General features: G+C 47.2%; 1 protein-coding gene across 3 annotated transcripts in view; it reads left to right on the forward strand.

The window, feature by feature from the left end:
* Positions 1-18,078, forward strand: part of LOC135908777 (probable sodium/potassium/calcium exchanger CG1090) — a 141,007-nt gene that overhangs the window by 62,375 nt on the left and 60,554 nt on the right. For all 3 annotated transcript variants that reach the window (XR_010566417.1, XM_065440618.1, XM_065440619.1), the window contains exon 4: positions 2,638-2,738. Coding sequence is in view for 2 of the 3 variants with exons in the window: in XM_065440618.1 (XP_065296690.1) it covers positions 2,638-2,738 (101 nt within the window). In the remaining variant the exon portion in view is untranslated. The remainder of the gene's footprint in view (positions 1-2,637; positions 2,739-18,078) is intronic.

The raw sequence follows: 18,078 nt of genomic DNA on the forward strand, positions 1-18,078 counted from the left end.
CCCCAACCGAACCGTTATAAGATTCGGCCCCTGGACACACATGGCGGCTGCACGGCCGCCATTATCCGCCATGTTTACTCTCTGATTGGCTGTCGAGAGGTCACATGTTTTGAAATTTGTGCCGGGAAGCGGAAGTATTACAAAATGCAATTTTGCGTTTTCATCAAGATGACGAAACGCTACGTGGAGCTGCAAATTTTATGGACTAACACATTTCTTTGGTCCTTGGCAGCTATATTGCGATGTTAGCGCTTCAAAAAGAATATCAGCGGTAGCATGCACAACCAGTGCAATGCATGTGCAATTGCCCGAATATGTGGTGGCGATCCAAGATATGTGCCGTGCCAGCTTGCTGATTGGCTGAAGGAATATCTCGTCAGGAGCGTCACAGGAAGGGCTGTTTCGTAAACGTCATTTTGACGATGCGTGACGTTGCGCTGGGCCGCCATTGCTGAGATTTTCCGCCATAATTTTTGCTGCGACGAGCCGCGCGAATTATGCTAATGAGCAGCCATATGCAATGGCAGCCGAGAGGAATGCGTATCGCCACATTCTCCCCGTCGTTTGACGCCACGAAAATATTTGTTTCGTAACGCGTGCTCATAGTATTTGCATCGCTCTCGGGTGGTGTTGGCATTTGTGTTTGGGGCCATCATTTTTTTAACAGAACGCGTTTATACGAAATAATATTGGTTGAACATGGCAAGCTTTCGGCAATGTTGTCCACTTTTCACTCCTGCATTTGTATTGTAATCAAGATTAATGCCTTTTCGCACAATCAGAAGTTATGACAACGGCCTTTTTCTAATTTATAAAAAGAAATGTATGCAAGGCGGCGCCTTGAAGTTTCCTCCCGCGGTGCGAGTAACCAGCGAAATGAACAAGAGATGGCAGCCCCGGCGCTTGCGTCGCGCTAGTGGATATCTCTGGCGCCCGCAACGCTATCGGTGATATACGGCCGTTTCTCAGCCAGCCGAGTCGGGCTGAGTCACTTGCGTTTCACGAGATAGCGATAACGTGGCCTAGAACGTGCGTGCGTCACCACTGGTATGTCGCGTATGTTGTCTCAAGCAACCAAACAAGCGCGTTGGCACCAACATGCTATGACTCATTCCATTTTCCGGGGACACGCATCCTAGCTGTTGAAGCAGGCGATGGCTTGTACGCAGCAGACGACGGAAGCGAGGAGCGTTTTAGACGGAAAAATCATACGCTTTGAGATAGCTGCTTTATTTTTACTGCGGAGGAAAACTGTTTTGCTTTACCGATAACGCTACATTCAGTGCCTTCATTTCAGTTTCTTAGGCGAAACGTCAAGTTGGCGTCACGTTACGTAAGCAAAACGGGGCTACCAGCGCCATTTTGTTTGTGCCGCGCCTACGTCACGCATCTAAGAAAATGGCGGAATGTCCAGAATAGCGCCCCTGTAATAGATTGCTTTACGGTTTAAATATGGCGCTTCTTCAAGTCAATGTGCCCTCTGCCCATAGGGTAGAAAACCATCTGCTCCTGCCGTGTGACATAACCGCCCATTCCCGATCAAAACACTGCCTTTATGCACCACCAATGTTCCGACTAAGTGCCATAAATGTATATGTTGTTACAAGGGACTACCTTCGCAGCGCAGTCATTTGAAACTGGCTGATACTCGGCCGATGTATATTGGAATAAAATTTTCTAAAATTTCGCGCATTCAGTTACGCATGTGCATTGCCGCGAAGTTCCGCATAATGGTGACGTTGCAATGTCCAGAATTCTTGAGTATGCCCATGCTACAAGGCACGACAGTTTTTTTTTTAAACTTAACACAAAGACATTCGCATGCTTGTTTTGTTGTCCAAGGAATAAAATCCGCTAATAAAAGCGATGACTTCACAAATGAGCAACCCATTGCTACACTGTAGGAAGCAAAAATGGAAAATATAATATTTGAAGAGCACTCCTGAAGAAACCAAAACCAAATCTTGAGTTTTGTGTTCCGGCCATCTGGTGGGAGACTGTCGAGCTCAGGCCTAGCTATATACGCGGCCTTAAAGAAACATCACGCACCGCGGTATCTAACCGCTGCCAGCATGACGTGGAACGATAGGTGCAAGTGATTAAGTACTCGGCCACGGTTTCCAACGCTGCCTCAGTGATACGCTCAGGTTTTTACAGATACCACGTAAGTTTGCACGACTGTGTTTCAAAAATCGCTTTTGGTAACAGTGTTACGCCATGTGTAGAGAGTCGGGATAGGCATCAATCGAAAGCTGAGTCTGCGGACTACATTCACTGTATTTAGCGGCTATTACGATAGCAGGCGCAGTTTCATTTCAGGTACCGTTCTTGTCTCAAAAATCGAGTACAAATTTTCGTCGTTTCTATAGGATTCCATTGCTGAATCTTCGCCCACTCTGTAAACAAAATTCTAGCTTGCCACAATGTGATCATTACATTTGATTCGTGTGGATTGTTTTCTGGAACATTTCTGTCACCTGCCTTTTTCAATAATCCATCTGCAGCTTTAAGATTTTCGCGAAAAACCCGCTCGTTCTATTGAAAACGCGCTAGCTTCGTGCCGCGGCCGCTTGGAGCGCTAGTTGGTACGTGTCCAGAAAAGCTGCACATGAATTGTCGCATGCCGTTCGTGTCCAGGTAGTGGTGCTGCACCGCTGGCCAATGTATCGTGACAGCGTGTTCTTCTTCGCAAGCGTCGTTGTCCTCTTGGTTGCTCTGCAAGACGAAGCCATCAGCCGGTAAGTGCAGCGTCAAGTGGTCGTAACTATTTTATGCGGCTGCCCCATAGGACGCTTGCTAAGGTCCTCACCGTCGCTTGAGCGCAGGGTCGGAAACACGAGCTTCCATCGTAGTCCGATCCGTGACTTTCGTGCGGGCGCATTTTCTTTCCGAGGGTTCTAACATCTAGAATGCTTATAAGGCGTCCTTTTTTCCTCGTTTGAGATTTTGCACGTGGATGCCGTATGTCTGCCCGCGCAGCGGAATCTTGTAGTAGAAACAGCGCGAAAAACAAGGACACGTTGTTGTGTGCCTCGTTTCTCGCGCCCTTTCCACTACAAGATGGTATACCAACTATGCCAGGTTTCGAGCCTTTAAAAAAACAAGTTCATTAAAAATTTATTTATTTTTGCAAACATGATTACAAGAAGGATATACAGAAGAGGGTCCCAAGATCACAAGAACGTACCGGGACTCTCGGTACATGATGATTGGATACAAATTACGAAATTAGCAGAGAAATATAGAAATAACCAAGCCAGCAGAAGAAAAGCAACCCCTCTCCTCTTCCTTCCTCGGCGCGCGCTCTGCCCCCTGCCCCCCTGTTAAAACATGTGTAAACCTATGGTGGTGAACATAAGCGTACGTCTAAAGCCTATGTAACTGAGAACTTCCAAGGAAAACAGCGTGAAATTGTTGAGACAGAAAAAAAAAGACCAATAAATGGTCTAATATAATTGCGTTTTGTGCCGTATTTTTGTTAGGTTGGTTGCGTCATCTCCATCGTTCCTTTGCATGGACATGATATAAGGACATGTTGACGCACAATTTAAGGCGCTGGCTACTCCTTATTTCTTGAATGGTTCCATCATACAACATACAGAGTTCTAGATTACATATAAAATAATCTTTTCACACAAGCACCAGGACTTATCACGCAACGTTTTACAGAACGACTATGACGTAAGAAACACATGGTACATACAATATACAAACGATATTGTCGTCTAATAACACAATCTCTAGTCAGCGGGTGGTACATTCATCGTGTAAATGCATTATCACGTATAGTCACAACAGAACAGTGAGCATAATTCACAAACAGGTGCATATATACAGCGACATTGAAATGAAAAGCGTTAATAACGTCCAACAATGCCGCTCTCTCCGAGGAAAGTCTTTTGTGCTTTTAAAGCGCTCTTCTGTAATGACTTTGTTGGCCAAGGACCCAAGAGTTTCTTCAAACTGAAAGGTCTGCGGTCTAATTTAATTAGGGTTGATTTAAGTCGGCATCTTGGTGTGTCGTGATGTGGGCAATCTAGAGGGAGGTGATATATATCTTCGTCTACAAATCCACAATCACGTTCGGGGGTTTCCGCACGGCCAATTCTGTGGAAGAAATGCTCTGTGTATGCAGTGCCAAGCCTTAATTGATGAATAAGGGTTTCTATAGTTCTGTCTAATGATAATGAAAATTTGAATTCAATGAACGGATCAATATGGTATAAGTCGGAGCTCTTAGAATTCCGGTCAAACCAAGTGTTTCTACACATTTTGAAAGACGTTGTCCTTATAATGCAACGTAATTCATTCTTTGATATTGGGAGCGCAACCGCATCATCTTTCAGATGTGCTTGTCGCACTGCTTCATCGGCTGCTGTGTTGCCAGGAATGTTACAATGCCCTGGCATCCACTGAAATGCTATGAAATTAAAAGAAGTGTATCTGTTCGGTCGCTGTCTTTGTGTGGTGCTCTGTTTTATTCTGTTTTTTTTTTACATTTACGGTTATCATTGACAACAATTGTCTAACAAGACGTCGGGTGAAAATTCAGTGAGCCAGGCGCCTTACAAGTACGACGTTTCTTTTTTGAGGACTTGGCTATTACCCTTCCACTACGGTGGTCGGAAACCGAGAACATCGTCACGAGCCTTACGCTCGTCCAAGTGTAACAAGCCATATGAATGATGCTACAGGCCGTAATGAAAAGCCTGGGGCCTTGCAGGCGTCACAAAACTTCATAAAGCCGGCACGTTTGCTTCTCCACAACTCGGAATCAACTTCGGCGAATTCAGGAGTAATGGCTGACGGTGAAGCCGAGACCAAGAAACCTCGCCTAGAAAACAGCGAGTATGATGATACAACATCAATTATGAGCTAAGTGATGAAGAAGGAATGGGTGAAGATGCACCATTTACTTTGGTCATGTATAATAAAAAGCGAGCAGAAGGCATTCCGGTTGTCCTTTGCCCAACAAGTGAAGGTACTACTTTTTGGCAAGTAAATCCAAACCAAGTGTCTGCCGAAATATTTTCCGCTGCCAAAGAAAAAGTACAGTCTTTCAGGACGAACAGAGATGGAAGTTTCAGTGTCAGCGTTGCTTCCTTAGCATCCGCAAAACGCCTTTTGATGCTCTCAAGTGTAGGCGGCCTTGAAGTCAAACCCTTCATCCCAGAGTCATACACGCGAAACGCTGGGAAAGTGAGACATGTGCCTCTGCAGTATACAGACGAACAACTCCTAGACTTCCTGAAAGACGCAGGACTTATATCGGCATGCAGACAGATAAGGTATTCCCGCCAAGAAGATGCAGCAGTAAAGTCACATCCACTTCACACGGTAATTCTGACTTTCAGAGACGATCGCCCTATTCCAGGAAGAATTTACCCGGGCTTCACCATTCATCCGGTTGAGCAATACCTAGGACCATTACGTCGTTGCTATGATTGCCAGATATTTGGGCACATGTCGAAAACCTGCCGCAGCACACGTCGATGCAAAATCTGCTCAGAAAATCATGACCACAAGGAGTGCAAGTCACTTCTTCAACCTAAATGTGCGAACTGTGCGGGGAACCATGCCGCCTCCTTCTCAGGCTGCCCTCAGAACAAGGCAGCGGCACAAATGCGTCGACATGAACTTATCCATAGAAGACAACCGCGACGTAATGAACCCGCGCCAAACCTTGACATTGTTCATCCAGTGCAAGATCACCCACATCAGAGGGCACCGGAACCACCGCAGCCAAGAGAATCAACAAGCTATTCCTCCTCAAGAGAACAACCAACAGTGCAATCAAGTGACCAATCAAGAAGATCACAGTCAAGCGCCCAGTCTTATGCATCAATGCTACGGAAACGCAGAAGACAACAGGCAGAAAGCAATACACAAGAAAGCTCCAATATTCGCACACCTTTTTCTCAGTGACCTTACGCACCTACTGCAGGAGTAACGCCAGCTAATAGTGAACATACCACCGCATCAGTGACACAAATGATTTTGTCAACGCTTTTCGCAGCTCTTACGGCAATCCTATCTGCTCTGCTGGAAGCAAACAACCTACCAGAAGTGAAAGCCTTGTTGCCTCTGGAAGCACTATTGTGTCAACAATCCGGGCCGAAACTGCGGCAGGCAGTACACGAATAACCGCTACAAAAATGTCCCCATATTTCAGTGGAATGCCAACAGTCTTCGAAGGAAGTGTGCTGACTTTCGTAAACCCCTTGTGCAACACAAGTTTCCAATACTTTGCATTCAAGAGGCGGGAACTTTCACCTCTCGAATTATGTGATATACAAGACTTCTCGTCAAGGTGCTGTTAGCGAAGTGCTCCTGTGCGTCAGAAAAGACCTACCATCTTGTCAAATTCAGTCCAGTTACTCACACTTCCCGGAATTCATCGCATGTAAAGTATCCTTTGACAAGCTCTGCACTCGGTAGAGCACGCACTGGTTACATTCGTCCTGTCATTCTTAAACTTTCTAACTTCAGCGACAGAACCGAGGTTCTTAGGAACGTTTCAAAACTCAAGGGCTCAAATTTCGTGATTAAAGAAGACTTCTCTTCTAGGGTTCGCTTAATTCGGAAAAAAATCTGGGATGCATCAGCCTCTTTTCGGGACAGCGGTTCTGTTGTGAAGTTGAGATACGATCATGCTTTCATTAACAAGGTTCGTTATAACTGGGATGACAGTTCAAACTCATTAGTAATGGCACCCGCTCAACGTGTTTCTTCTGAGTCTGGCCATTTGACTTCCGTGCCATCCACTTCTTGAATTCATCCTGGTCGTTTCGAGAACCTTGTTGTCTTGAATATAAACGCTCGTAGTATTGTTAAAAAATTTCCTGATTTATTGTCCCTTATATCTATTCATTCCCCCCATGTTATCGGCATCACAGAAAGTTGGCTGCACAACGGTATTTATGAATCTGAGTTCACTCCACCCGGTTTTGTTGCCGTGCGCTTAGACAGAGTTAGCGGTACTGGTGGTGGCGTGGCACTGCTTATCCGGTCGGATCTACGATTCTCAATCTTGCCTTCTCCTCCAGAAACAGAATCCGTGTGGGGTAAAATTTACCTTCATAATCGGTGTATTGTGATTAGTGTTATATATCGTCCCCCCGGCTCTACTCTTGATGTTCTTCATGCTGTTTCAAACTTCATGAGCGAGATCAACATTGCTTCGTCGAATTTTATCTGTATGGGTGACTTCAACGCCCCTGGCATCCACTGGCCGTCATTGTCTGCAGTCGGTCGCGACACAGCTATTTGTAAAGAACTAATCAACATTTCCTTGTCCTTTGGTCTCACCCAGGTTGTTCCTAGTGCAACCAGATTAAATTGCGTCCTTGACTTAGTTTTTTTAAGCGCTAACCTAGCCGAACGTGACTTTTCTTGCTGGTATTGATGGTATTTCAGACCATAGAGGCGTTTTAGTGTCACTCTCCTGTCCAATTTTTAAATCCCCCTACACGTTTACTAGTTTCCCTGATTTCACTCGTGCGGACGACAACTCCATTACTGATGCCTTATCTCATCATTTCGATACGTTTAGTGCACTTGCAGACAACCAGGACGTCAACTGCCTTGCTAATTACTTTGAGCGTCTTGTCAAATCATGTATCGAACGTTTTGTGCCCATTAAGACTAAGAAAAAAAATTCTAACGTTCGTTGGATGACTCGCGATATCTTGCATTTGTCCCGTCGCGTTCGAAGGTTAAGGCGTTTCAGAAGAGGCACTGATACCATGGCATTGGATAGGTTTCTTAAGGCAAAGAAAGAACTCAATCTTATGTTGCAAAATGCCAAGGATTTCTTTTTTCGCGTTCGCCTGCACAATTTGTTAAGAACTAACCCACGAAAATTTTGGTCTTCTATTTTACCTCGCGATGCTTCATCCACTTCTTTCAGAATAGATAATGACGTCACCAACGACCCGGCGGTGATATCCGATGCATTCAACAAGTATTTCCAATCCGTGTTTGTTTGCGATAACAACTTTATCCCGACACTTACCACTATAGTTTCTTCTGAAGCAATCAGTGACGTTGAGATAAACTGCGAAGGCGTCCTCAACCTTATATTAAACCTGGATGTTAAGAAATGCACCGGTCCGGACGGGATACACAATGCGTTCCTTGTTCATTATTCGTTTTGGTCATCAAAGTATCTGTCAGTCATATTCAGAAAGTCCTTATCATCCTCTACTGTACCTTCTTCATGGAAGTTAACCAAAGTGCTCCCTCTTTATAAATCTGGAGATAAGCAGTGTTTATCGAATTACAGACCAGTTTCACTGACGTCACAGTCATGCAAAATGTTGGAACACATCATTCATAAGCACATCACGCTCTTTCTGGAATCAAATAATTTATTGTCTAACATGCAACATGGGTTTAGGCGCGGTTTTAGCACGTTAACGCAGCTGGTTGAGTTCACGCATCACATTTCATTTAACCTTGACGTAGGCAACCAGGTCGATGCAATTTTTATAGATTTCTCGAAGGCATTTGACACCGTTTTACATTCTGAACTTATTGCTAAACTTAATGCTGTACTGAATAATCCTCATTTGGTTAACTGGATTTTAAGCTTTCTCTCATTTCGCTCCCAGTTCGTCTCTTACAGTTCGACTGACTCCGCTACTGTTGATGTGACATCAGGTGTGCCCCAAGGCTCCGTCCTTGGGCCACTTCTTTTTTCATTATACATAAACGATTTGCGACTTCACTGCTCTTTTAACATCCGTCTCTATGCTGATGACTGCGTTTTATATGAAGTGATTAAATCTTCTAATGATCATTATCGCCTTCAAGAGTCGTTTTCTAGGTTTTGCGATTGGTGTAACACTTGGCAAATGAACATTAATTTCAATAAAACCGTTCTGATGTCTTTCTGCAACAAATCTTCCCCCTCCCTTTTCAGTTACTCGTCCAATGGCCGTACAGTAGATAAGGTTTCTGAGTATAAGTATCTTGGTGTCATTTTTACGCATAACATGTCATGGTCCAAACACATTGACTACATATGCAGTAAAGCACTAAAAAAGTTAGGTTACCTGAGGCGAACGCTAACACGATCTCCTAAAGACACAAAGTTACTAATGTATAAAAATCTAATCCGCCCTGTTCTTGATTATGCATCTGTAGTTTGGAGCCCGCATAAGCAGTTAGAGATTAATAAACTAGAGGCTATACAGAAAAAAGCTGTGCGATTTACATGTCATCGTTACGATCGAGACTTTTCGCCCTCTTCAGCACTTTCTTCCTTGAACCTAAACACGCTCTCTTCTCGTCGCCGTGTCGACTCATTAAAATTCTTGCACTCCATTGTCAATTCTTTAGTTAGGCTCTCAAATGATAATTACATTAACTTCACGCCGGAATCATCAACGAGAAGACATCATGACCGAAACTTAATACCCTACTACGCACGTACTAACATGTTCAAATTCAGCTTCTTTCCCCGCTCAATCGAAGACTGGAATTCATTACCTGGATCCATTCGCTCATGCTCATCCCAAATTTTTGCAACCGCCATCCCAGATGCATAATCATGGGTATGGGTATGGGCATAATCAGGCATGGGTATGCCTGGCAGCATTTGTATAACTTGTGTATTCTTTCACCAGTGCTCTTTTGTAAAAGTGTTCACTTGTATTTTTGTGTATTTTCCTTTTCATCTGTGCTCTTTAAAAGTGTTCACTTGTGTTTACCGCTGTATACTCCAATGCATTTTCTGTACATTTTCTTAACCCACTCCTGCTATAGCGCAAATTGCGCTGCAGTATGTATAAATAAAAATAAATAAATAACAGTGAATAATCTATATCTACAACCTTCAAACCGGGTTTCAGTAGAAGCGCTAGCGGATATCTTCAGAATAGCTCATTCTAATGTATTAATATGTGGCGACTTCAATGCGCCCAACATCATCTGGGGCCGTGATCATTGTGATGCACGTGGTAAGGTTATTGAGTGCGCCATAGATAAATGCAACTTGACTGTTTTAAACGATGGGTCGCCAACATTCTTCGTGGATATAATTATTCAAGCTGCATAGATGTTACCCTGTGTTCACATGATCTAGTGAATGGTGTGCGATGGATAACAGATATGGAAACGCGCGGAAGTGATCATTTTCCCATCCTTGTAAATCACCCTAGCATGCACTATGATATCTGGCGTTACAGCAGACTAACGAACTTGCAAGCTTTCCGGTCCCTCCTAACGGATCAAATTAATCAACATGCAACAGTGGAAAGATTTACAGACTTTTGCAGGATAATATGAACATATGCGCAAAGAAGGTCTCAATTCCAAAAAATTATGCTGCAGTTGACGGAGAGTATGAGCACCTAAGAACCATCAGACGCCGATCCGAAAGAGCGTACCGAGGCAGCGGAACTTTAGAAGCATACAGAAACGCTCAGAAAATACACAAAGTAATGTGCAGACGCATAGAAAATTTAGGCAAGCGGCGCTGGCGCGATTTCTCCGCACGCTGTCTCCTCACACGTCTGTCCCACGAATTTTTCTATCAATTCGTTCTTTAAGCAGACCTGTAACGCAAAGCTTCCCATTTCGTGTTCTCGCTGTAGCTCGGGACACGTGTGAGATAACAGTCGCAGATGAATTTTATGAGCTTATTTCCAGACCTGCTTTTTCATCGCAATGTGCAGAATTTGATATTTCAATACTGTTAGCTAAGCAGAAAATTAGTGCTTGCTACAGGGCCTAACATCTTCAATTAAATCATACTTTCACATTAAGCGAGCTTCAATGTGAAATTGCATCATGTCGCCAAAAGTCTGCTGCTGGGCCGGACGGCATTACGTACAATATGCTAAGAAACCTCGGACCGACAGGTACAAATGCTATCTTAGACATCTATAATAATTTATGGATAGAAGAAACTGTACCTCACCCTTGGAAAGTCGCTCGAATCATACCAATTTTAAAACCGGGTAAGACGCCCTTGTGCCTTGAATTCTTCCGCCCAGTTAGCATGACAAGTTGTTTATGCAAAGTAATGGAGAAAATTATTGACGCATGACTTCAATGGTGGTGTAATGAAACGGATATGTTGTCCAACTACTTAGTACGTTTTAGAAAACATAGATGCACAATGGATGCAATATTATATATATAGTAACCTGTGTGGAACACGATCGCGCACGTGGAAACATGACGATAGCGGTATTCCTAGACATCAAGAGGGCATTTGACGCTGTTAGTCACGTGCATGTTCTGCTAAGTATGTTGGAACTTGGACTGTTTGGCAGGTCCTTGCGATGGATTCCTGAATTTTTATCAGGTCGCAAAATATTTGTTCAGACGGTTGAAGGAAACAGTGCTGAACATGTCAAACAAGGAGTACCACAGGGAAGCGTACTCAGCCCCTTTCTTGTTATTGCCATCACAGTTAAAGTTTTCACTATATGCAGATGATGTGTGTATTTGGACATCTGGGTCTAATGCTCAACTTCTTCAGATGGCATTACAAGACGCCATAAATATGATTAGCCAATTTTTGAGACAGAGAGGAATGGTTCTATCACGCGCAAAAACAGCTGTATTGCCCTTCACTCGAAGGCAGTTAAAAATTTCACTCTTAATCTGGAAGGACACCCTCTAATGATTGTCGCACAGCATCGATTTCTTGGCATAATACTTGGTAGGCAGCTATCTCAGACACCCCACATAAAACAACTCGAAAACGAGGTCAATGCCATAGTGACTGTACTTCGCAGACTTGCAGGCACATCATGAGGCGGAATAGTATCGTCCATGCTGACTGTTTACCATGCATTAACGACAAAAAATTGCCTATTCCGCGCCCATCTTACACGGACTGTCCCACACGTCAGGAGAGCGACTTCAAAGACTTTTAGCTAGAGGACTATGCATATGTCTAGGAGTTCCCCGAGCGACTTCTAGCTCTCTTGTAATATAGCTGAGGCTCGCCAATCACCATTTACAGTTATGCGAACTACAGAAACATGCCGACATTATTTCCGTCTTCAAACACGGCATAAAAGTCACCCACTGGCTCTTGACATAATGAAACGAGATAAAAGTTATGTTCATTTAGAAATTCGAGAAAATCTTCACATATTGCCAAGAAATGAATTTTGGAACTCAGACGCCGAATATCCTCCATGGCTGCTTGCACTTCCAAAAACCGAATTGTCAGTAGACGTGATATTCAGAAAAAGAGACATGTTCATTCAAGCTGCTCAACAACTAGCACTTTACCAGATATATATGCGGTATTCAGGATACACACACGTCTGTACAGATGGCTCCAGCACAGCAACCTCTTCAGCTTCATCATTGATTATACCGCACCTCAACAAACAAGAATGATTTAAGTTATCTCGTGCGACTTCGTCCACAACGGCTGAGCTGTTCGCAATCCTATGTGCAATAAAATTTATATTGTCAGTAAGAGATGCGCAAAAATGGGTAATTTTCACCGATTCACTGGCGGCTCTAAAATCACTGCAGCACAAAGGGGAAAACATTCAGTGATAGTATAATATACGAGACATTGAAAAACCTCACAAATGTAAGCGCAGCGAAACATGTAATCTCCATCGTTTGTTATGTACTGAGCCGCAACTACGGGCATCGCTTGTCGTGGCAAAGGTGATCCGGCCACGATGGATCTGACCTTCTATATACGAATGAAAAACGACTGGGTCAACCTGTTAATGTGCTCACTCACAGTTACGCCGGAAAAGCTGGCTTCCAAATTCACGCTCTTAGGTGGGGCTGCCTTGCAGAACAGAATTTGCTGTTGTCTTCACCGAGTGCTAAGCATGATGGACGTAAGGCTGGTGCATGCACGCATTGCTCTATAGCTGCAGTTTCCAGGCGTCAAAGCAAATGCGACATAGTGTGGTCTTCACATAGTCTTTATCATGGCAGTGCAAAAGCGACACCAGATACTCAACGGCGACCTTCAGCGACAACGAAGGCAAGTTACAGGGAGTGCGTAGCTTCGGCACATGTTACTGCGCCAAGTATTCCGTTAGCGTTTGTGTGTCGCAGAAAATCCGGTGTCCGCATCGAACGCCGTTTTAGTAAAAAAATATTTTCAAACCACCCATAGTGTCTATGTGGCGCAACCTCCATGTGGCGCAAGTAAATTATGGAACGAATTGTATTTCTGAATCTAAAATACGTAGAAAGATCGTGAAGGACGAATTACACACAACCTACAGACATGATAGCTCTTGTATTGTAATTTGAATATATGCCGCAGAAATGATCCAGTCACTCTCGGGGGCAGTTAAGGCGCTTTCGGCTGTTCCGAAATGCGCGCACCCCGCTGTACGGTTGGCAGTCCCGACTTACAGCGGATACGGTGATCTGCTCAGTGCCAGGGATTATTGTGACTCCCTGGTACGCTACCAGATGGCTCATTGTTTGGAGGATCAGGAGGTGCTAGAACGCGTCGTTTCCGTAGCACTTACTTACACGGCGGCTAGGTGGTACCAGCTTACCGGACACCATGTAGCAACCCTCGAGGGGTTCCGCGCGGCATTCCTGCGCGAATTCCTACCCGCTGACTACGAGAGTATATAGGATGCGGCGAGAGCTTGAGCTATAGGTATACACAAGCTCCTGACGAGTCGCTTCAGGAGTACGTACGCGTGATGCAAGACCTTTTCTTAGTCGCCGAGCCCAAAGTTTCGAACGAGGAACGCGTCGAGCGGGTGTTCAGGCAGGCGCATCCGACCTTTTCGGCGTACCTGCGCGACGGCCGCTTCCTAGATTTCTTTAGAAGAGTTGGCCGCCGAGGCAAAGCGCATTCAAGGCGACATTCTCGCCGCGCGCGCCTATCGCCCACCGCCGCCCGCCAGCGAGGCCCTTCACCCGCGCTGCGTGTGGGGAGGACCTGTGCCCTTCGCCGAACGGCAACAACCCGGCCAAGCTACCTTTGCGGGTGCGCTAGGGAGCTGAGCGCGCGCGCTCTAGATCCCTACACGTACGGGAGGCGATCAGCCGCTGCTGCGCCACCGCCCGAAACGCAGGCGCAGGTAGTACGCTCTTCGACCCAACGCATCGCAGAGGCCGCGATGCATAACAGGCCCTTTGGTCAAGCAGTGAGTCGACCCTGGCAGGGAGCTGAGGCCGCTCCGCCTCGGGAAAGGTACCGCGGCGGAGTGCGTTATTGTTTTCGCTAATGAGGGCACATAGCAAGGTACTGCACCGCGCCCAGGCCTCCTGCGAGGTCGGGAAACGGGAGCGCAGGTCGCTCGTGAAGGCACGAGTGACCGAATCTTTGCTTGTTCCCTCGGCGTACCGAGCAGGTTGTGTTGCTGGTGTGCACGCGCCCTTTATTCCGGTGACCATTGTCGGCCGCGAATTTCCGGTGCTGCTGGGCACGGGCGCAAGCGCTTCGTTGTTCGACGAACAGGTGTTGTCCCACTTGCAGAAGCACTCAGTGCGCTTGCCGGATCGCCGAACGACATTCAATCTTGCGAAAGGCGTGACCCATTTGGCGGGCGCCGCAAGGCTGACTGTCAGGTTGGGAGAGCGAATGAGGCGGACGCGTTTCGTTCGGGCTCAGTGTTGCCGTGATTCTCGGAAGGGACTTTCTCCTTAAAGCAGGAATCGTTGTGGACATTGCGAATGGCGGCTATCGCGGTGGATCGTTCACGCTGTTAAAGCCGTTTATCAGCCCGCCGGCGTCCGATCTTGCCTGTGCAGATGAGGCGTCGGAAGCGTGTCGCGCGCAGAGTTCGAGGGCAAGCCCTCGATCTGTGCGCTCGCCTGCTCGGACTTCCCTTTGGGAACGAGAGGCACGGCACGAACCGTGTCGCGTGCAGAATTTGAGGGACAGACAGACAGACAGACAAAGAACTTTATTAATGGTCCTGAGGAACCGGCGTTAGGGTACCCCCCTTTTCAGGGAGTCCCCGTAGCCGTCGCGGGCCGCACCCACGTCGGGGTCGGAAGATCGTGGTCCTCCGCCCTGTCGCAGGCCCTCTGGACAGCCCGTAGTTGCTCTGAGAGGTCGCCGCTCTTAAGGGCTGCCTCCCAGTCGGTTAGAGTGGTTAGCGATGAGCTGCGTAACGCAGGGCATTGCCAGAGCATATGGGACAAGGAGCAGTACGCCTCCCCACAGTCTGGACAGTGGGGTTCTACGTTAGGCGCGAAGTGACTGAATCTGCCCCTGGAGGGAAATGACCCCGTCTGAAGCATGCGAAACGCCGACGATTGTGGTCTATTAAGTTTAGGGTGTGGTAGCGGAAAGGCCCGCCGAGCAAGTTGATAATGTGTCAAGACTTCGTGGAAGGTGAGAAGCGAATCCCTATACAGCCCTAAGTCGCCGCCCGTGAGTCCACCAGAACCGCCGCGGTGTGTAAGACCTCGCGCACAGTCATGGGCCAACTCATTGGCGTTAACAAGCTCAGAGTGTACATTGATTCCCATATGGGCCGGGAACCATTTGATGCTATGAAAACCAGCAGCCCCCTCGCTGCCGAGGATGGCCGCCGCCTCCTTTGAGATCGAGCCGGAGGCGAAAGCTCGGGCTGCCGATCTGGAGTCTGTAAATATATTGGAACGTAGAGGGTCCTTCAGTGCTATAGCTATAGCAACTTGCTCGGCTACTGTTGAAGAAACCTTCCGCACGGATGCTGAATTAATGAGAGTGCCATTACAGTCAACCGAAACTACGGCATAGTGATCAGAGCACTCGTACTGGGCGGCATCAACGAAACATGCCAGATTCGGAGTGGCAGCAGCCGCTTTTAACAGGGAACGAGCCCTGGCTACCCGGCGCCCTACATTGTATTGAGGGTGGACGTTACGTGGCATGGGATCTACCTTGAACGTATCTCGGACCATGGGTGATAGGGTCACGTTGCGCTCCGTGATTTCCTGGTGACCGCATCCAACGGATTCGAGGATGCGTCTCCCCGCTCGCGATGATGATAGTCGAATTATTTGAGCCACTCGTTGGGCCTCGATCACCTCTGATAAGGTGTTGTGCATGCCTAGTTGCATGAGACGCGCGGTGCTGGTAGTGAGTGGTAAACCCAGCACGCGCTTGATGCTTTTGCGCATGAGGGCGTCGATTTTGGCCTCATCCCCTTTAGACCAGCGCAACGCGGAGGCTACATAGTTAACGTGGCTCATCAGAAACGCGTGGTAGAGTCTGAGTAGATTGCTCTCGCTTAAACCCCCTCTGCGGTTCGAGACCCTGAGGATAAGCCGAAGCATATTCTCCGTCTTCGAAGTAATGCGGGCTATAGTCTGTGAGTTGCCCCCGCGAGATTCCAGCAAGAGTCCGAGGACCCTGATGGTATCCACTCTGTGAATTTGTTGTCCGTCCTTCGTATAGAGGGCTATGGGAATTTGATCTAAGGGTGTGGAGCACCTAACCCCCCGTCGGGTGCGCCTATACAATAGAAGTTCGGACTTGGTTGGTGACAGACTCAGGCCCGTGTCTAGTAGGAAGTGTTCTGTGATGTCGAGCGCCTCTTGGAGCGCACTCTCAACTGCAGCGTCAGACCCTCCCAAGCACCACACGGTAATATCATCCGCGTAGAGGGCGTGACCCGTTCCTCTTACTGTGGCCAGTCTGTCCGAGAGGCCCTTCATGGCGATGTTAAACAGTAGGGGAGAGATGACCGCCCCTTGCGGGGTGCCTCTCGCTCCCAATGTAAATTCCTTCGATTTTATTTGCCCTATTTTGACAGTGGCCTTGCGATCCCTGAGGAAGGAGCTAACGTACGCATGGAATCGTGGCCCCAGGCCCAGATCTGAGATGGCGTCTAGTACGAACCGGTGCGAGATGTTATCAAAAGCCTTGGACAAGTCTAGAGCAAGGATGCCCCGAGTGTCTCTAGTGTCGACATCAATGATTTGCCTCTTTATAAGTAACATGACGTCCTGTGTGGAGAGTGCCGGCCGAAAGCCGACCATGTTGTGAGGGAATAACTCATTATTTTCTATATGCCTAGATATACGGTTGTGAATGACATGTTCGGCCACCTTACCCACGCAGGACGTGAGCGAGATGGGTCGCATGTTCTCCGGCCCAAGAGGTTTGCCTAGTTTCGGGATGAGCACCACTGAGGCTGTCTTCCAGGAGTCGGGGACTAGGCCCGTTTCCCAAATTTTATTGACCTCCCCGGTGAGCAGCGCAACTGATTGATCGTCCAAGTTTCGGAGGAGCTTATTGGAGATGCCATCCGGGCCCGGCGCAGAGCGACCGTTGAGCGTTTGCAGCACCTCCCAGATTTCGGATTCTGTGAAGGGGGCGTCGAGCTCCCCCACCGCTCCCCCCCGATAACAAGGATAATCCCCGTCACCGGAGTGGCCCAGCGGAAGATACTTTTCGGCCAACTCTTGCAAGAGGACGTGTTCAAATACGCCCGCCGCCTTTTGATTATGAACTATGCGATCGATGGCTAGTCTCTGATTGCTTTTGGTTTGCGAGTCGTCGAGTAAGTGTTTGAGCAGGTTCCATTTGCCCCCCGTTCTCATCTGCCCATCAACCGAGGAGCACACTTCATTCCATTGTTGTTTGGACAGTTCGATGGAATGAGTTTCAATTGTACGATTGAGCTCCGCAATTTTCTTACGAAGCCGGCGGTGGAGTCTGTGCGTTCTCCAGCGGTGCAGGATGGAGTTTTTGGCTTCTAGGAGGTGTGCAAGGCGCGCGTCCATACGATCTACCTTTAGGTCGGTCTTAACCACCTTGGTCGCAGCTTGTACGTCCTTCTGTAGTCTTGTGAACAGACTATCGAGATTATCGTAGTCGGTCTGGTCCGCCTTCCGTATTTTCCGGAAGGCATCCCAATCCGTCACTTTAAATTCCCTGGTAGGGGCTGCGCTAATCGTTAGGGTAATCTCCACAATGAAGTGGTCGCTGCCCAGGTTCTCTTGCAAATTTTGCCATCCTGCTCCGGGGGCGTTCTTGACGAACGCCAGGTCCGGAGTGGTGTCTCGGACTACCGACGTGCCGGTTCGCGTCGGGTATTGAGCATCCGTAATCAATTCCAGTGAGCAGTCAGCAACTGCCTGGACAAGGAGATTGCCCTTGGTGGATTGGCGGGG

The sequence above is a fragment of the Dermacentor albipictus genome, chromosome 1, assembly GCF_038994185.2.
Source record: "Dermacentor albipictus isolate Rhodes 1998 colony chromosome 1, USDA_Dalb.pri_finalv2, whole genome shotgun sequence".
In the NCBI taxonomy this organism is placed as follows: domain Eukaryota; kingdom Metazoa; phylum Arthropoda; class Arachnida; order Ixodida; family Ixodidae; genus Dermacentor; species Dermacentor albipictus.